Source organism: Meriones unguiculatus, chromosome 21 (assembly GCF_030254825.1).
Source record: "Meriones unguiculatus strain TT.TT164.6M chromosome 21, Bangor_MerUng_6.1, whole genome shotgun sequence".
NCBI classification, from domain to species: domain Eukaryota; kingdom Metazoa; phylum Chordata; class Mammalia; order Rodentia; family Muridae; genus Meriones; species Meriones unguiculatus.
In genome coordinates this window covers 28,419,873-28,437,273 of record NC_083368.1, presented here as the reverse complement: position 1 = coordinate 28,437,273, position 17,401 = coordinate 28,419,873, and the positions used below count along the sequence as shown (strand labels likewise).

General features: G+C 40.4%; 1 protein-coding gene across 2 annotated transcripts in view; it reads right to left on the bottom strand.

The window, feature by feature from the left end:
* The window catches only part of Grm3 (glutamate metabotropic receptor 3), a 215,017-nt gene that overhangs the window by 69,787 nt on the left and 127,829 nt on the right, over positions 1–17,401 (bottom strand). For both annotated transcript variants that reach the window (XM_060373976.1, XM_060373977.1), the window contains exon 3: positions 4,625–5,480. In XM_060373976.1, the coding sequence (XP_060229959.1) occupies positions 4,625–5,480 (856 nt within the window). The remainder of the gene's footprint in view (positions 1–4,624; positions 5,481–17,401) is intronic.

Here is a 17,401-nt window from a genome sequence, read left to right as displayed (position 1 = left end):
CTGTCCGCTCAATTGATTATCTTTTTTAGGTGTATAGATTTCATTATGTTTATCATATCTTATAGGTCTATATAAGTGAGTAAGGGAGTTAGTATGATGGGGAAAGGATAGGAGCTCCACAAGGACCAAATATATCTGGGCACAGGGTCTTTTCTGAGACTGACATTCAACCAAGGACCATGTATGGATATAACCTAGAACCTCTGCTCGGATGTAGCCTGTGGTAGCTCAGTAACCAATTGGTTTCCCATAGTGAGGGGAACAAGGACTATTTCTAAGAGGAACTCAATGGCTGGCTCTTTGACTTCCCCACCCCCCAAGGGAGGAGCAGTCCTGTTAGGCCACAGAGGAGGGCTTTGCAGCCAGTCCTGAAGATACCTGATAAAACAGGATCAGATGAATGGGGAGGAGGTTCCTCCCTATCAGTGAACTTGGAAAGGGGCATGGTGGAGATGAGGGAGGGAGGGTGGGATTGGGAGGGAATGAGGGAGCAGGACATGGCCGGGATACAGAGTTAATAAAATGTAATTGATAAGAAAAAAATAAAATTAAAAAAAAAGAATAGAAACAACTACGGAATGCGGAGAGCAGGAGAAATAGTCTTCCTGGGGAAGGCAGAGTGCAGTGATTGGTTATTGGGAGGAAAGAGAAGGGGAAAATGATGTGATTCTATTATAATCTCAAAAATAAAAGAAAAAAAAAACTTACAATCTGAACAGATGCTAGAAAAACATGACTTTGAGTATGATATGCTTTTCATAGTGAATATTTACTGGGTATCATACATGAGATGCGGCAGGGAATTAACCATTTGCTCTGTTTTGCTGTAGGTTGTAGAGGCTGGTGAGGGGCGGGCAAGAATGAGGAGTTTGGAGGGTTTTGTAGAAATTCAGGCTAGATAGGTTGGCAGTTTGGACCATTCAATTTGCTGCTGAGGAAATCAGAATTTGGATAATCAATGAGTTTTGAAGATGAAGCCTCCATGATAACGCTGGATGTCTGGATGAAAAGTAAAGGTAAAGACATGACAGGAGAGCTGCCATGTGGGTTCCAGGAGTTGACCCTGGGCCCTCTGCAAGAGCAGTAAGCACACTTAGTCACTAACCCAGCTCTCACCCCAGCTTCACATTAAAAAAAAAAAAAAATATATATATATATATATATATCATAATATGCTTTCCTGACAGCGCCTCACTGGAGGGGTGTGGCGGGGATGGGGTATTAGTGTTTTGACAGAGTATAAACAGGTAAATGGCTAGTTGGCACAACATTGTCTTTGGACTCCTCTTTGTGATTTCCTTGTCACTTATCAGAGTGGCCTCCTGTGCTGACTGTTCACACCCTGGCCATCTCCCTCCTTTCGTTTGGAGCCTTGCTTGTGATAATAAATGAGAATAATATTAAAAAAAAAAAGACATGACAGGAGTGTACATAAGGCAAATGAGGGCGAGGTAAGAGTGTGCTCTAGGTGGAGCAACTGGCCTGTTCACAGGGTATGAAATTTCGAGTGAAGGCATGGCATGTTTGGGGAACTACAGACAATCTTCACAAAAAGAAAAGGGAACTAGAGTTGAAAACTGGTTCTGTCCCATGTCGGAAGAATTTTCAATTTAGTAGAAAATTTGAGAACACATACTTCTGTTAAATCTATTTAGCAAAACCGAATGTCCAAACTGAGTCAAGCTCAAAAGATTTATGAAACCAACACAGGGACCCCCTAGTTGGAGCACAGCAAAAAAGGGATTAAGTGGCCAAAGTCCTATAAAAAACCATAGCTGTTATCGAATTGCTAGTTCTTGTCCCTTTACAGAGTCTTGGATTTACTTCTTAGAAGCTGATGGCAGGAAGAGGACTTTCGAAGCCAATTGGGCAGATGTGGTAGTGCCAGCTTAGTGCTGACTATCATGTCTATTCCACTGTATCAGTATGTAAGTAAGAAAACCAGATATTATTTTAGAAAAGAAACATAAAGTGCATCTGATTTTGCAGTTGTTAACAAAATAAGAAGACTATCCCTTGGTAATTTTTAATTAAGGTAGTGTCACTGCATAAATGCTTGCAATCTTTCACCTAGTTCCAAGCTTTAGAATATATGTATCTCTATGGAGCTAGGGAGCTAGTTTAGTCAGTAAAATACCTGCCGTGTAAGCATGGGTATGCGAGTTTAGATCTAACACACACAGAATGACCAGGTGTGGTGGTGCCCATAGGTAACCTCAGTGCTGAGAAGGCAGAAACATGGAGATCCACGAAGCTCATTGGCTACCCAAGCAGAGCTGAAATGATGAGCTCCAGATGCAGTGAGAGAGTCTGTCTCGAAAAATAAGGCAGGGAATACTTGAGGAAGATACATGACGTCAACACACATGCATACAGACACACACACACAGCGATAAGACACACATGCACCTGCCAGCCCAAATGTTCACCTTCTGCCATGCATGTACACACCACACACAGGAACACACACACACACACACACACACACACACATGTTACCACAAACTCAACATGAAATTCTATTCGCTACTCCAGGTGTGTTCTTCTAAAGTGAAGGACTTTATAGAGTCGATTCTTCATTTTTAAAAACTCTTGTTAGATAATTCTTTTATATTGGTACCTTTGTAACACATTTTTAGCATGCCTTTCTTATTTCCAAGCATATTTGCTTTGTGGCTAGTCTAAATTACCTGTGTTCTCTGTGGTTTAAATCTGTTTTTCACTTTCCTACTCTCTTCATAAATGGAGAGTGGTGGGTAATGCCTGACTAATTGAGAAGGCCAGAATGGCACTTTGTGGTAAGGCCTTGCACAGGCAATGAGGATTGTAGAATTGAAACCGGTAATTGAACAAGACAGAGAAAAAAAGAAGACATGTTTGTTTTATTTATCTAAATTGGGGCCTCATTTCTTCACTTTCCTCTGCTTTTTAGGACCAAGCCGCCAGAGAAAGGAAAAATGCTGTGGTTATCTTGCAAAGGCTCTCTGAAATCTGAGTTTCATTTGTTTTGGTTGTTAATGAATGAACCTGTTGTATGTATTCACAAATTGAGGGGCAAATAGAATATCAAAGATAATTAATACATGTGGAGAATAAAGAGAAATGTTTATCTCATAGGTAGTCTTCAGGTTGTACATAATAGATAACTGTCTTTAAGAATTACGTCTTTATGGACAGTTCATTTCTAGGTTTGAAGTGCAGATACTTTTTGGTACTAACTAACTTTAGGGCCTTTTCTTATTTCTTTGGGGTCTGTCAGTAGAAATTGATAGAGATCCTTAGATGAATGGTAGTTTTTTTTTTATTAAGCTTTTTAAAAAATTCTGGTGGTGGCTGTTTGTTTCTATATTAATTGACACACACATAAAGGATAAGAAATACTTAATCTTTAGTGCTTCCTGTAATTATTCTAGTGGTAAGAGGTTGCATCCATCAGATGGATAAGAAGGATGCTGTTTGACTCCATTACTTTGTCCTTTAAAGAGCATGAAGGACAGAAAATATGCAAAACTTCACAATGGAATATGTGTGCTTATTTTCAAGGCCACCATGAAGTCTATGGAAATGTTGGAATAGACCACCTACGAAGGAACCGTGAGAATTCTAGCTCTACAGAACACACGATGTAAGCAAACAAACGTCCAGATAACGGGTGACGAATTGAAATTGATGGTGCAGGCCAGAATCAGTTGCCTAACGGCGTAGGAGACTTTTAACAGTGCAGGCGTAAGAGCACCCCGGGTCACTGTCCTCGGTGTTACTTACCACTCTATAGCTCGGCTTTAAGTCCTTAGAGCCATAGAATGTCAAAGAGCTGATGCCACCTGAGAGGATGCTAACCCAAAGACTGTGTTTTTAGTGCGTTAGTAATGTGAAACCGTCCCTAGAAATATTCATGCCCTATTTAGAAGTGGGTTAAGGACAGCAATATTCTTTCTGGAGGCGTCTGTGTAGTTACTTCAGATCAGAATGACTTCAATCAGTCTTCCATTTGCTTCTATTCAGGATTACAGAGAAAGTTGCGTTTTTTATAATACAATTTGAGAGAACCCACATTTCTAAAACCCCAAGGGAATGTTTCTGTATAGCAGGAGAAATAAACCACAGTGCTTGGGAGACGCCATGATCTGGTTGTCTTTTCTATTCTGTCCCTAATTAGGCTCTGGGAAAAGTGACTTTTTTCTCTCCCACTGTGACAGTTATGAGCTTCTTTGGCTGAAATACCCCACAAGGAGAGCTTAGAATTCATGTTCCTTAGACAGTTGCCAATTCCACAGCAGAAGATTAAATACCCCTATCATACGTGTCATATCCTGCAGCTAACAAAAAAAGAGTCAATGTGGCATGGTCCCATCCGGGCGGCTGGTGCAGTGGGACCACCAACCTAGCCTAGGGGCCTTTCAGCTTCCTGTAGTGTACCAGCCAAGATAGTTGTCAAAAAATGAACAAGACTATCAAAGAGCTATCCTTGCAATGTGTCTTGAGCTGTTTAAGATTATGAACTTCCTTTTGGGTTACTCTACATTTCCAAAGCAAGGACGTCTCGTTAGGGGCAGAGGTGTTTGGCTCCCGGCAGAGTCCACCTGTCCACACCACAGAAGATGATTAAAGACTCACTGCTTACCCGTAAAGTTGATTTTCAGCAAATACTCCTTGTACAATTTCTTTCCATCCAGGATCTTCATTGCATCACAGAGCTTGGTGGTGTTGGGACAGAGGGTACGCTGCATTTTGTGCAGCGCGTGCGCCATGGCATACACGGCGTTCACCACAAACATGATCTTGGATTCCTGCTCATAGTTGCTGCTGTCAATGGCCAGGTGCTTGTCGCAAACCCGTCTGTGATTTCTCTTGTTCTGGAGGCTGCACTGGAACTTCTGCTCCCAGAAGTCTCGGAACCAGGGGTTGCGGTGATTGTTGTAGGGGTTGAGGCTCTGGAAGTAGCGATCGAACTGGCGAACAGGCTGGGATGCCAGCTCCAGGGTGATGGCGCCGTAGGCTACGTGCTCGCTGCCCTTGACGATGCTCTCCTGGGCACCCCAGCCGTCGCTGGCCACCCAGGTGAAGGAGGCGTTCACGCGGCTGGCTGCGGCGATCAGCTCTCGTGAGTCGTCGCTGCGCATGAACAGGACCACGACGCGCGCGTTGGGCTTCTGCAGGAGCTCACGGATCACGCTGTCGTAGGACTTGCGGATGTTGGAGCGGCCCACCTTTTCAGCAGTGGCAATGCAGATGTTGCGCAGCCGGGCTTCCTGCTCGAAGGCCTCAATCCCCGTCTCCCCGTAGTCGCCCTCAGAGGCAACAGTGGACACGTAGGTCCAGTTGAAGAAGCGCAAGATCTCGGCCATGGCTTTGGCCTGGTAGAAGTCAGGGGGCACGGTCCTGGCAAAGTAATCGTAGCGCGACTTGTCGCTGAGTTTGGCGCTGGTGGAGGCGTAGCTTATCTGAGGGATCTGGAAGAGCCTCAGCAGGTTTGCCACCTGAGCGGGGAGAAAAGGGCAACACCTTTAAAACAAACAAACAAAAACAAACAAACCAGAAACCAATGACTATGCGCGTGAAAAAGTTATGCTGTTCATGTCAGTTACCAGCTTCCTGTGCAGGTCACTTCTTGAGACCTTTACCAGATGCTTTCCTGGGTACCGTGTTTAGACAGACGTGAGGCAGCAGGTCCAAAGCAGGCCATATATGTTTTGGAGAAGGGCGTGATGAAAAATGAGAGGACGCCAGGGCTGGACCTTCTGAAGCTCTGTGCTAGACTCTAGACTAACGAAAACTGTTGAGAGGTTCTGAGCGTGGTCATTTCAAGTTCCCGGGGTCCTGCTATAGCTTTGCCAGACAATGAACTACAGTTAGGTGGCCAAATTTGGTTTTCAGGCGAGTTGGCCATGGTTGTATAGAAAGAGCCCGGGCGTTTAATTCTCACTTCCCCCTCTTTCGCTAAAAACGGCAGTTTCTGAAAGAGTTTAATTTGGGAACCCAGTACCACATGGACAGTCCAAATTAGACATTTATTATCTAGGTTAAGCAAAAGAAAAAAAAATTCAATTCTACTTAAATTCTGTTCAAATCATTCAAAATTTTAGCCAAATAATTTGATAAACTTTTGAAACTACAGTAACTTTTCCTTTGACTTGTTTTTTTCCTTAAAAATTGTAAGAAAACTATCCAGAGATGCTCTTCTTATGACATTTTTGAATAAAAATCAAGTGAAGATGTATTGGTGACATTGTTAAGAATGACTGAGTCCTTTGACATATTTAAAGCCTATGCTGAGTACAAAAAAAATGTATTTCTTTTTATAAACCAGCTATCAATATTCCACTGTTTTTATTTATTATAGGACAAAAAGAGAAAGTGATACTAGTTTATCAAGAAGTATTTCATGGAATATTATATATATATGTATATATATATGTATATATATGTATATATATATGTATATATATGTATATATATATACACACACATATATGTATGTAGGTATACATATCAAAGTAGATTATATGCAAATCTAGTAAAAAATTTGCTCTTAGCTGTGGTGGTGGTGACACATGCCTTTAATCCTAGGACTTGAGAGGCAGAGGCAGGTAGATCTCTCATTTTAAGCCCAGCCTGGTCTACAGAGCCAGTTTCAGGACAGTCAGGGCCACATACAGAGAAACCCTACCTTGAGAATAAAAAATAAATTACAAAGAAATTTGTTTTCCTTCTCCCTGGCTTCTGGAAGTTCTGTCTTTACTGAATTTAAATTGCATAATTCCCTGTCAACTTTAATAAACAAACAAGTTGAGTATTTTTGAAAACTGTATATTGGAGTAAGTTTAGATATTTGGAGAAATTTTCTTCTGGCAATTGAAGTTTTGTGTTCATATACGACATGCAGAGAGATCAGCTTGAAATGGGCAGCTCTGAGCACAACACACACAACAGGAAGCAATGGACACGAGTCCCAATTAATCCTCATTTCATGTAGTAAAAGAAAAGGACAACCAGGTTCATACACAGCTGCACAGCCATTAGTGGAGCTCTGGCCTGCTATTAAAAGTATCATAGATATAGCCACAGCTATCAAAAATATTTTCCAATTCTAGTAACTCTCACTTAACTCCGGTAGGGCAGCTGAAAAATCTGAGACATGACATACCAAATAATGAAAAATCAGAACCTCAAGAGGAGGCAAATGGTTGGATGTACAGGTGGCATGAAGTTCTTCTCTGCTAAGGACTGAAGACTTCTGCATGGAATGGCTTGACCACAACTGCCTTTTTTGGTTGTCTTTTGTTTTTCAAGACAGGGTCTCTCTGTATAGCCTTGGCTGTCCTAGACTCACCTCGTAAACAGTAAACAAGGCTGGCCTCGAACTCACAGCGATCCACCTGCCTCTGCCTCCTTAAGTGCTGGGATTAAAGGCGTGTGCCACACTGTCTTATCAGAACACAGGAACCCTTTTTTGTTTGTTTGTTTGTTTACTTAGGGTAAGTGAAAGGGCAGGTGGCCCCGAACACAGATTGCCGTTGCGCCTGATTTCCACTGGACTTTTATGACACTGTGGCAGCTATGAACATGTAATCCCTTTCTATGCAGAGATCTGATTGTGAAATTTCTGGGTAGCACAAGAAAGGCCATTTCTTCTTGGTGCAATGCTTTTCTCATCTTCCAGTTGGAGCCACCAGAATCTGAACTCTCTTGGGAGACATAAAATGAATGAAACTTAAAAAAAAAAAAAACCAAAAAACACCCAGAGGCATTTCCTGGAAGTGAAAACCACAGTTTCAAAGCTGTTGAAGTTTTCTTCTCCCGAAGGGGTAAGGAAGTGCTCAGGAAAAATGTTCTTGTCTTTCCACTGCTAGATCCTGTGGTTTTATGTCTGCTGCTCCAGAATGTCTGAGAACAAGTTATGATTAAGAAAAGCCGCATAAGAGAACGAGTTAGCACCCACATGATAGCAACATGGACATTCTCTGTTCTGGGAAGAGGTAGAGCAAGCGGCAGCCTGTTTGGGAAGGCGTTGAGCTAGAATGAATTTCTGACTACTGCCGTTCCCTTCACGATGGCTACACATGCCCCTGTGCATGTATGCTTAATCAAGGGGGCTACAGTTGACTCTAGAAAAAGGAGGCATAGTCGCCTCCAGGGATGAAGAGATCCAGGGATGGACCTCTTGCAAGTACAATGTCAACTGCATGATTCATATTGAACAGCACGGAGCGATAAAATAAAGTAATGCTATTCAGGCACATTACAAACACATTTACAACAAATTAGTATTAAGGGTAAAGTACTGCAATGCTCTGATTACAATGAACTGTTCTAAAATTATTTTCCTTAGTTATAAAAGTAATAATTGTGAAAAAAGTAATAATTTATAAGTTGGTACCACAGAAGGCAGATTATTAATTTCTTCTTCTCCTCCTTACTCCTTCAGTCTAATCTGATTTCTAGAGAACAACGTTCTTAATTTGGTTTGTGCAATTTTTTATGGATCTGTTTTCTTATAACATCAGTTACTGTCTGTAATGTGTGTGTGTATAAAGCCACACATGCACAAGAGATTTTTCTTTCTTGATGTTTACAATGGCCTTTTCAGGTAAATTTTACCTTCATTTTAACATGCAAAAGTGAATTCTATAAACTCATGAAAACTTTTCATAGTTTTACAATTTGATGGTGACGGAAAATGAAAATACAACAGCAGGAGTCTGACTTTCAATACTGTGGCTGTCTCCTCCTACCTTCCTCTCTCCCTCTACTGTGTGGCCATCAGTCTGAGGCCTGGAGAATGGAGACATTCAGCCAGGGAGAGCACAGGTGAGGGACAGAAGTAGTGTTTGCTGCACACCAGCCACTATCTAGCTGATGTCATTAGTAGTTTGTGTCTGCATGTTTGTGTGTGAATGCAAATGCTTGCCTGCTAAGCATGTATGTAGACGGAAAGAAAAACTTCAGGGGCCTGTGTTCACCCTCTTCCTTTTTATATGTGGGAGGATTCTGGAGGTCCTTCTGTCTATACGTTGTATCATGCCATAGGAGAGGTGGGATCACAGACATGTACTGCCCTACCTAGCTTTATCCACTTATCTGCAAGTCCAACTTCAAGTCTTTGTGCTTATGCAGTAAACACTTTACCCAACAGAGCCATCTCCCCAGTCCTCTGAGCTATTTTTTTTTTAATGTAAAATTTAAAGTTAGGGTTGGGAGCTGTCCAGGTAGTTGTCAGCTAAGTTCTCTGTCTCATTTGTTGAAAAATTGGGTACTTAAAACATTCCTGACTTGCTAACTGGCCATATGGTTTTTCAGAGAAAGCATGAAGAAGTAAGGAAAACTCCTGCACTGGACATCATTTTGAATGAGAAAGGAAGAATCATCTAAGGATGGGGAAGTGGTGTGAAATCTGGAAGACAGCTACGCAGTTATGTTATTATTAGTAGGAGAGGAAGGAAGAAAACCAAGACCTAGTTTTATGTTTTAGACAGAAACACTTTAAAAGAAGGTACAGATTTTGCAAAGGTAGAAACGATTTAAGTAGTAGAGTTTTAAGGTAGGAGAAGCACTTAAAAATAATTCATACAATACGGACTCAATAAAAGAGGGAAGACAAGCCCCCAAATTCCCCTGGTTGATGGAATTGAGGGTGAAGGGATGAGTGTAATGGGTGTGTTGGGAGCATCTCTGTGCTCAGTGTGAAGCCAAGCATGAACTCATGAGAACTGCAGACAGAATTTGGAAATGGAAGCATAGTTTCTTACTCTTTTTATATTGCTTTGACTTATCTTTCAGGAGAAAATGTGGTTTGTAGAAGAGCTAATGGCTGGAGAAGTTGATTCCGCAAGCACAAAAGATAATAGCTGGTCATGGTGATGAATGCCTGTAATCCCAGGACCTTGGTGGGCTGAGGCAGGAGCTTGAGGCCTGCATGGTGTCTACAAATAAACCCTGTCTTTTAAAAGGTGACGATATTATTTCCCCTCTCTTCTCAGTACGGGTGTATTTTAACATGGAAATGATGATACAAATGAAAATAATATAGAAAATTTATCTTACACCAAATCTCTCCAGAATGAAAGAAAAACTCATAAAAGCATAGCCAGTTAGCTTCTATCCATGAATTCTGGAAAATGAAGATTAGGAAATCATTTTAATAAATCAGTAGTGGAAAGACTAAAGTGTGAAAGAAGAGGAAGAGAGGCAAATTCAGGAAACAAAAGAATAGACATAAATTAACAGGCATGATTTTGGTAATTTTCTAGTTCCCAGTTTTATAACAGATATGGCACAAACACACATGAAAGAAGAAACTATTAAGAGTCAGGATGGACTCAGAAAGAGCACACTGTACCTTCAGCATTAGCTGAACCATTTAAAGAAGAATTGTAGTTTGGAGGACCATGGAGGATGATGGAGGATCATGACTCAACCAAGCATTAATGATGTTACCTGAGTCTTGTGAAAAAGGAAAAGTGATAGGAGTTGGATAGCAAACTAAATATGTGCAAAGCAAAATTTTAAATTATGGTCAAAGCAGATTTGTGTGTGTGTGTGTGTGTGTGTGTGTGTGTGTGCGTGCAGAATCTTTGTGTGTATCAATTGAACTTGCTGTGACACAAGGCTATTCCTGAATTAATGATTCTTCAGCCTCAGCCTGATGAGCACTGGATGGCAAGTGTGCATCTCCATGCCCAGCTTGAGAGCATCTTGGAAGGAACTGTGCATACAGTAGCTAAGTAAACATACATTTTTCATCAACAGTGTTGGAGAAATAAAAAATAAGCTGCAGGATCATTGCACTTTTAGAGCTTAAAGGAATAAGAAATGTGATCTAAACTTCTATTTTATAGGCAAAAAGAATGACACAAGGGGAAGGGACTTTCCAAAATGTACAGAGCCAACAGACAGACCAACATGGAGCACACTCTGTGGAAGATCAGGTTCCCTTTCTGCAAGCAAGGTGATATTCCATCAGCTGAGATGTATGTTTCTGGGTTTAAATTCTAATGACACAAATCGAGATTTCTTTGTGATGAAAACCAGAAAGAATAAAACCACAAATGAAAATTGGAGGTTGCTGTCCACATGGGCTAAAATGTCAAAGATGGACTAGCGAGTGCTTCATTCACTTAAGATTCTGTCCAGTGTTCTGCAAAAGCAGACAGAGAAGAGCCATTCTAGTCCGTTCCTATTTTCCAACATTCAGTTTTGGAAAACTCTTAAGATCAGTAATATGTTTTACAGTCCTGACATTTTGTATTTATTCCTAGCTCTTGTCTTATTAGAGATGTTTTATCTCTTTTTTCATTTTAGTTTTTCTGAGATTATTAAATAATTACAGCATTTCTCCTTTCCCTTTCCTCCCTTCAAACCCTTCCATACACTCCTCTTTGCACTCTTAAATTCATGGCCTCTTTTTTTCATCAATTGGTATTGCATTGTTTATATATATGTAGATATGTATATATATATATGTGTGTGTATGTGTGTAGATATGTAGATACATGCATATATATACCTAAATCTAACCTTTTTATTCTGAACAATGTTATTTGTATGAATGTTTAACTAATTGTGTGCTTTTCACAAGAGAAGACTAATTCTCCCCCTCTCAGTTGGCTGTAGTTCTATTTGTAGGGTTGAGGCCTTGTAGGTTTTGCCCCATCAACTTTGGCAAGTCTATTGTTGTTGCCTTTCTTCAGCTCATGTTTGGGCTATCATGTTGGTGACTGATACCTCTTATGGATGTAGCGTCTGACATTACTAGGAGACATGATCTTACAACAAGCTCCTTGATCTTCTGGCTATTACGGTTTTTCTTTTTCCTCTACCACAAAGTGCCCTAAGTTTTAGGTGTGGGATTGTTGTGTAGATGTATTGATTGGAAAAAAAATGACTCTGCCTTTTGATTGGTTGTTGTTTTTGGTAATGGTCTGTTGCCAAGAGTTCTTTGGTGAAGGGTAAGGAATAAACTCACCTGTGTGTATAAGGACTAATGTTTAGAGTGTAGTCAGGGATCATGCTGGTTTAGTAAAGTAGTGATTGTAGACTTTTCTCCAAGGAAGAGTCACTTCACTGCCCCAAAGGGCTAGGTCCCCTTTGTTGAGTGGGTCTTAAATCCAATTGGAGAGCTGTTGGTTACTGCCAAGGTATGTGTGCCACTACTGTACCTATATGGTTTTTGTGCCATTCTGGCCTTTGTTGTGGTGGTATATTCTCTCTTAATCATCACAATAATTTTATGGGATAGAAAAAGCCATTATTCTATTACATATATTGAAGAATTGAAGCACAATGTGTTAAAAAAAAAAGTGTTAGATGCTGGATTTGATCCTGGGAATCTGAGATCTTCTCCTTATACTCTATCATTCCAGATTGACTCAGTCTATTCTGCTGCACCCTGAGCTCATGGCCAATAGTTTTCAATGTTGCAATCAGGTAAGACATTGTGTTTGTTCTTTTTTTTTCTTTTTTTTTTTTAAGGCCTTAAGCTCCTTTATTTGAGGGGCATGAACAGTCATACCTTGTAGGCAAAAGCATTCTTTTAAATTTATCCGGCTACACTTTGTTTGTGGCCTGACCATCAACAATGATAAAAATGATTTTTCCTAGAATCCACTGGGAAGTTTCTGCCTGGAGGATGAGAACTTACAACTGTAAATATCACAAGTGAAATGTGGTAAATTCTGTTTTTTACTAAACGTTGGACCAGGAAATATGCACTGTTAATCTCTGTTAATCTGTCCTCAATGCCTTCCAGAGCTAGTGATGCTCCAATATGTTTGATAACTGAATGAACTGATGAGTGATGGATATTTTCTGCTCTACCATACCACCTTTTCTAAGACGGAGATACGTGTCTGTGGAGAAAGCAAAGGCTAGATCCAGTGAACAATGAAAGGCTACCATCAAGCACTTCCAATAAATAATTTGCTGTGCAGTGTGAAATCTTCACTAATTATATTCAGCTTTTCATCAAGATAAAATTAGGGAATTCATAGGGAATTCATTTAGAGCTTTAGGGATCTTCAGTCAAGATTTTCTACAAATTACGTTAGTATGAACAGGCAAAAGAAATCCAAGTCTATATCCGTTGGGGTTGCCGCTACACCAGTGGCGACTCTTTCCTCAAGACTATAAAACAAATTTAGGGCCTTATTATGAAGTTTGGTTAATCAAACCATATATATTTAAGTTGGCCTCAAATAAACATAAACCTTAGGCGATCATCACCAAATGAGTTGTTCCCAAGGTCTTTAGGCAAGGTCAGGTTTCTTTTGTGACAAATGCCTTGTGTACAGATATCTAGCCAGTCATATAAGTTGTTCGTCTGTTATTCTTGCTTTGGGAATATATAAACTTTTGATTTTCCCATAACCAATTCTGACTGTGGAAAGATACTCCCATATAACCCTAATACCTGCTCACATCAGAAAGCTTTCCACATGTAGTATATATTACTGTTTTGCATTTATTTATTTATAATGTGTATGTGTGTGTGTGTGTGTATGTGCTCATGCAGGCACACAGGTGTGGGTTCACATGCCACAATGTGAGCATAAAGGTCATAGAACAATCTGCAGACGTTCAGAAGATTGTTTTCTCCTTTCAGCATGTCGAACTGGAGGATCAAACTCACATTGTCAGGCTTGGTGGTGACAAGCGCCTTTCTTCTCTGGCCTATCCAGCTGGCTCAGGCTAGTTTTACATGAAATGTTACTTTGGGGTGTACATTTTTTTGGTGCCTTGAGTTTATCCAGGACTTACGCTTTCACTATAGCCTACCAAGTCACAAATATATTCATATTTAGTTTTGATTCAAGAATTAAAAAAAAATAGAGGCTTTTGTCAGTTTATTGGGGAATTATAATTCTTGACATTTTCAGCATCAGAGATTCTTTCCATTTTTATTCTAGATGGCAGCCTTTATTTTGGTGGTACTCTGATCATGAAGAACAAAAGAATGTGAACTCTGGGAAAGACTCAGGGTGTCTACCATTTCTTTTATGTTGTGAAGAAAGAGAGTGTCAGTTCGAAATCTTCGGAGTTACCTGTGGCACCCATGTCAAATCTTTTGCTCAGGCCCTCTGTAATATGTCCATTTCACACATGAGCGTTAGACTTCCTGCTTAACACAATGTCATCCACGTTTAGAGTCTCATATAAACAAGTGCCAACTAATTTGGTCTTCCTCCATGAGAATTATTTTCAGAACTTTCATAGCGTTGGCTTCTGAATCTTTGCTGATGTATTAAAGGGAAATGCGACAACTGGCTTTTATGTGGACCTACGCTTAGTTACAAAAATTCCAGATGGAAGGAGGCACCAAACACTTCCAAGAAAGATGCTATTTGCAGGGCTGAACTATATACACTTGAAAAAAAAGAAAGCATTGCTGCTGTCTCCCGAATCTGGAGACCCAACAATAATAACCTTGTAGGTTTGCCCTTTGTTCTGTTCTGTTCACAGCCCGTATCTCCCTGGGGTTGTTTTCTAAGAATAAGCCCGCACCTTTAATTGTTCTGCAACACATGCAGAGCTGAGTTTTTGTCTAGTTATTTAAATTAAATGCATAGATGTAAGCCTGGAAGAGAACCACTGAGGGCTGCACTTTGAACCGTCTGGTAACTCACAGCTCACTAACCAGGTGAAGAAGTTCTAGAACTTGTGAGGTTAAGAAACCCCAGCGCTCTTCCTTTCAGGCTGATCAAACCAAACTATTAGCCGTACAAAATGCCAGCTTGGCTTGTATTTTAAACCAGAACTGGAGGTGGCTGGTAGTTGAGAAACTGCCTGAGGAATCCAAGCTGTTCACATCACATGACTTATCTTCCCATAAAGGCTGCCAATCATCCTGTTATTGCAAAAGGGATGAGTCATTTTTTTTTTTCTTTTGGGCACATTAGCTGCAGAACATCTGGAGACATGTTCCATCCCCTGTGGTGGGGGAGGGGGGAGAAGTAGCAGTATAAAAAGGCAAGGGTTAATTTAAATTTAGGAAATCATACAGTGTGGTAATAGTATAGTGAATGCCAGTTTGCTCATTATAATCTGTAAAAGCTATCCATGCTTGCGTTCCAGAGGCTCTGAAAATACCTACGTCAAAATGGTTCCTGCCATTTCCTTCTTGACATAGTCCCAATGACGGTCCATGGAAATCCCAAGAAAAGACCCTTAAAGATGGCGCCAGCTAGCTTCCTTGGTCTTTATTTCTATTTTAATTTCCCTAGAAACCACCCCTCTTAGCACCTGTGGTCTGCAATCTGGATCATCATATGCTTTTGCTTTCTCATCTGAAAGCAAAGAATTGAGGAGTCGTGGAGCATGTCTGTTTTCCATTCTTGTGGCTTATCGATCAGACTGAAAATATGTGTAGGTCAAGAAGGCTCCTTTGAATCCCATTATTTCAGGAGACGGACATGCGGAAGCAGGTTAGAGGTCCGCTGTGAGAATGCGACTCCCTACTGAAGTGTCTGTCTTGTTCTCTTATCTCCGCAGAACTATCTCAAGAATTATTTCCTACTCATGCTTAGCAGGGAGTTACGTAATAAAAAAGAAGTCATTTCACCCTGTTTCTTTGACCCTCCCCCGCCCTCCATGTGTTAAATTTCAAGAGAAACCACGAAACTGAGCTGGTTTCGGTTCCTTACAGTAACAGGCCTCTGCGGTATTTTATCGGACATTTAAGTTGAACATCTATACTTACAAAGCACTCCCAGGTTGCCCAACACTGAAAAAGACATGTCAGAAACGTATTTTAGTGCTTTAGGGATTGATTTTTGGAAATATCTTTTGAAGTCTTAACAGAGTCACCAGTTAGCCTAAGCTATGTTTTTTTTTCTGAAGCCTGCGGAGTTTCCTTAATGCAATGATATGATTAAGATGCCATAATTAATAAAAAGTCATTTTTACTGTTTCTGATTGTTAACCAAAAATGAGAACTTTAAGGAACCGAGGATTATAGCCCGATATTTTTGTAAGTGCTTACTGCTTACTTTTGGGGTTCTGCGCTAACTCAGGGAAGAGCAATACACATGGCATTATTTGTAGGGATTGAAACAGTGTTGTTCAGGATTTCTCCGTTCACTGTATTACTTAAGCAAAGTTGTCAGACACAGAAGAAGCAGACTGTGTAGTACTTCAGGACCCAGGACTAGACCAGCGTCCTGACCTCAGCTTTTTTCTCTCCCTAGCGGTGTGAACTTGGGCAGCATTGTTTATTTCTTTAGGCATCAGTTTCCTCATTTATAAGGAGGGAATAGTAGTAATTCCTAGATTTATGAAGTTACATAAGGATTAAATAACAATATATAGGAAATAGTAATTTACTGACCAGCCTGGGGGGGGGGTAAGCAAAAAGCAAAACTTCAAAGGTAGTGAAGATGATGTCTATTCAAGGCATTTTTCTAAAATTTTTCCAAAAAAAAAAAAAATAAACCTATGTCCTCACTGCCTTCAAGGAAGTTATGCTCCTCTAGGAGATAACGAAAAATAGGCACAGATCACATTCTGAGGTACACACACAACGCACAGACCAAAGAACAACTAATCTCAGGTAGGTGAGAGCTGGCAGGTCATAATATCTAAAGTTGACCTTGAAAAGAAAGTGCGGATTTTCCAGGAAGAGACAGGAGATATGAGCTTTTAGGAAGGAGAGACAAGTCAAATACTAGGGAGAAGGCATATTGCTTTATTGGTATCAGGTAGGTCACCAGAATGTCAGTGCCTTATAGGAACAGGAGATGGTAAAGACATAGGGGTGATAATCAGACAGCCAAAAGTTATAAGCAACTATAGATTTTTTTTGATCTATGTTACTTAGGCTGTAAAAGTGAAAAATGTAAGTACAGGAATTATATGGAAAAAAACAGTTTTAAAAATATCACAGTGGATAGCATCCAACTTGAAAGTCACTAGGGGAAGGCCCTCATTTGGGAAGAATACTTATTCTGACACAGACAGAGGTCTCAAAGGCCAGAAAGCCTATATTTCCAGTTGCTTTGAACAGTTTGATGGAAATATCAAGATCAAGGTGTAAGAGAAAAACATTAGCTTCCCTAAAACCCATTTCAATTGGTTGATAGTAATTACTCAGAAACATTTTCTTTAGTGTGTGCCGTTGGTTGGGCACAGCCTTAGGAGGGAGCAGGTCATAAGTTAGACAGTTTATGGAAACTGTGGGAGGCTGGAGAATTTTTTAACTTCCTGTGGGCAACTCAGAAAAGATAGCTCATGACTTTCTTTTCTGTAGAGCAAATTTCTGGGATGTTGAATAGCCCACTCTTGCAGTTGAAGCTCACTGGGTGACACCAACCTACCTTTACTGTTGTGTTGTTTCAAATTTGGTACCAACGGTCTATCTTAAAACTACTTGGTAAACAAAGGAGCTATATGGCTAATTCATATGTCCATT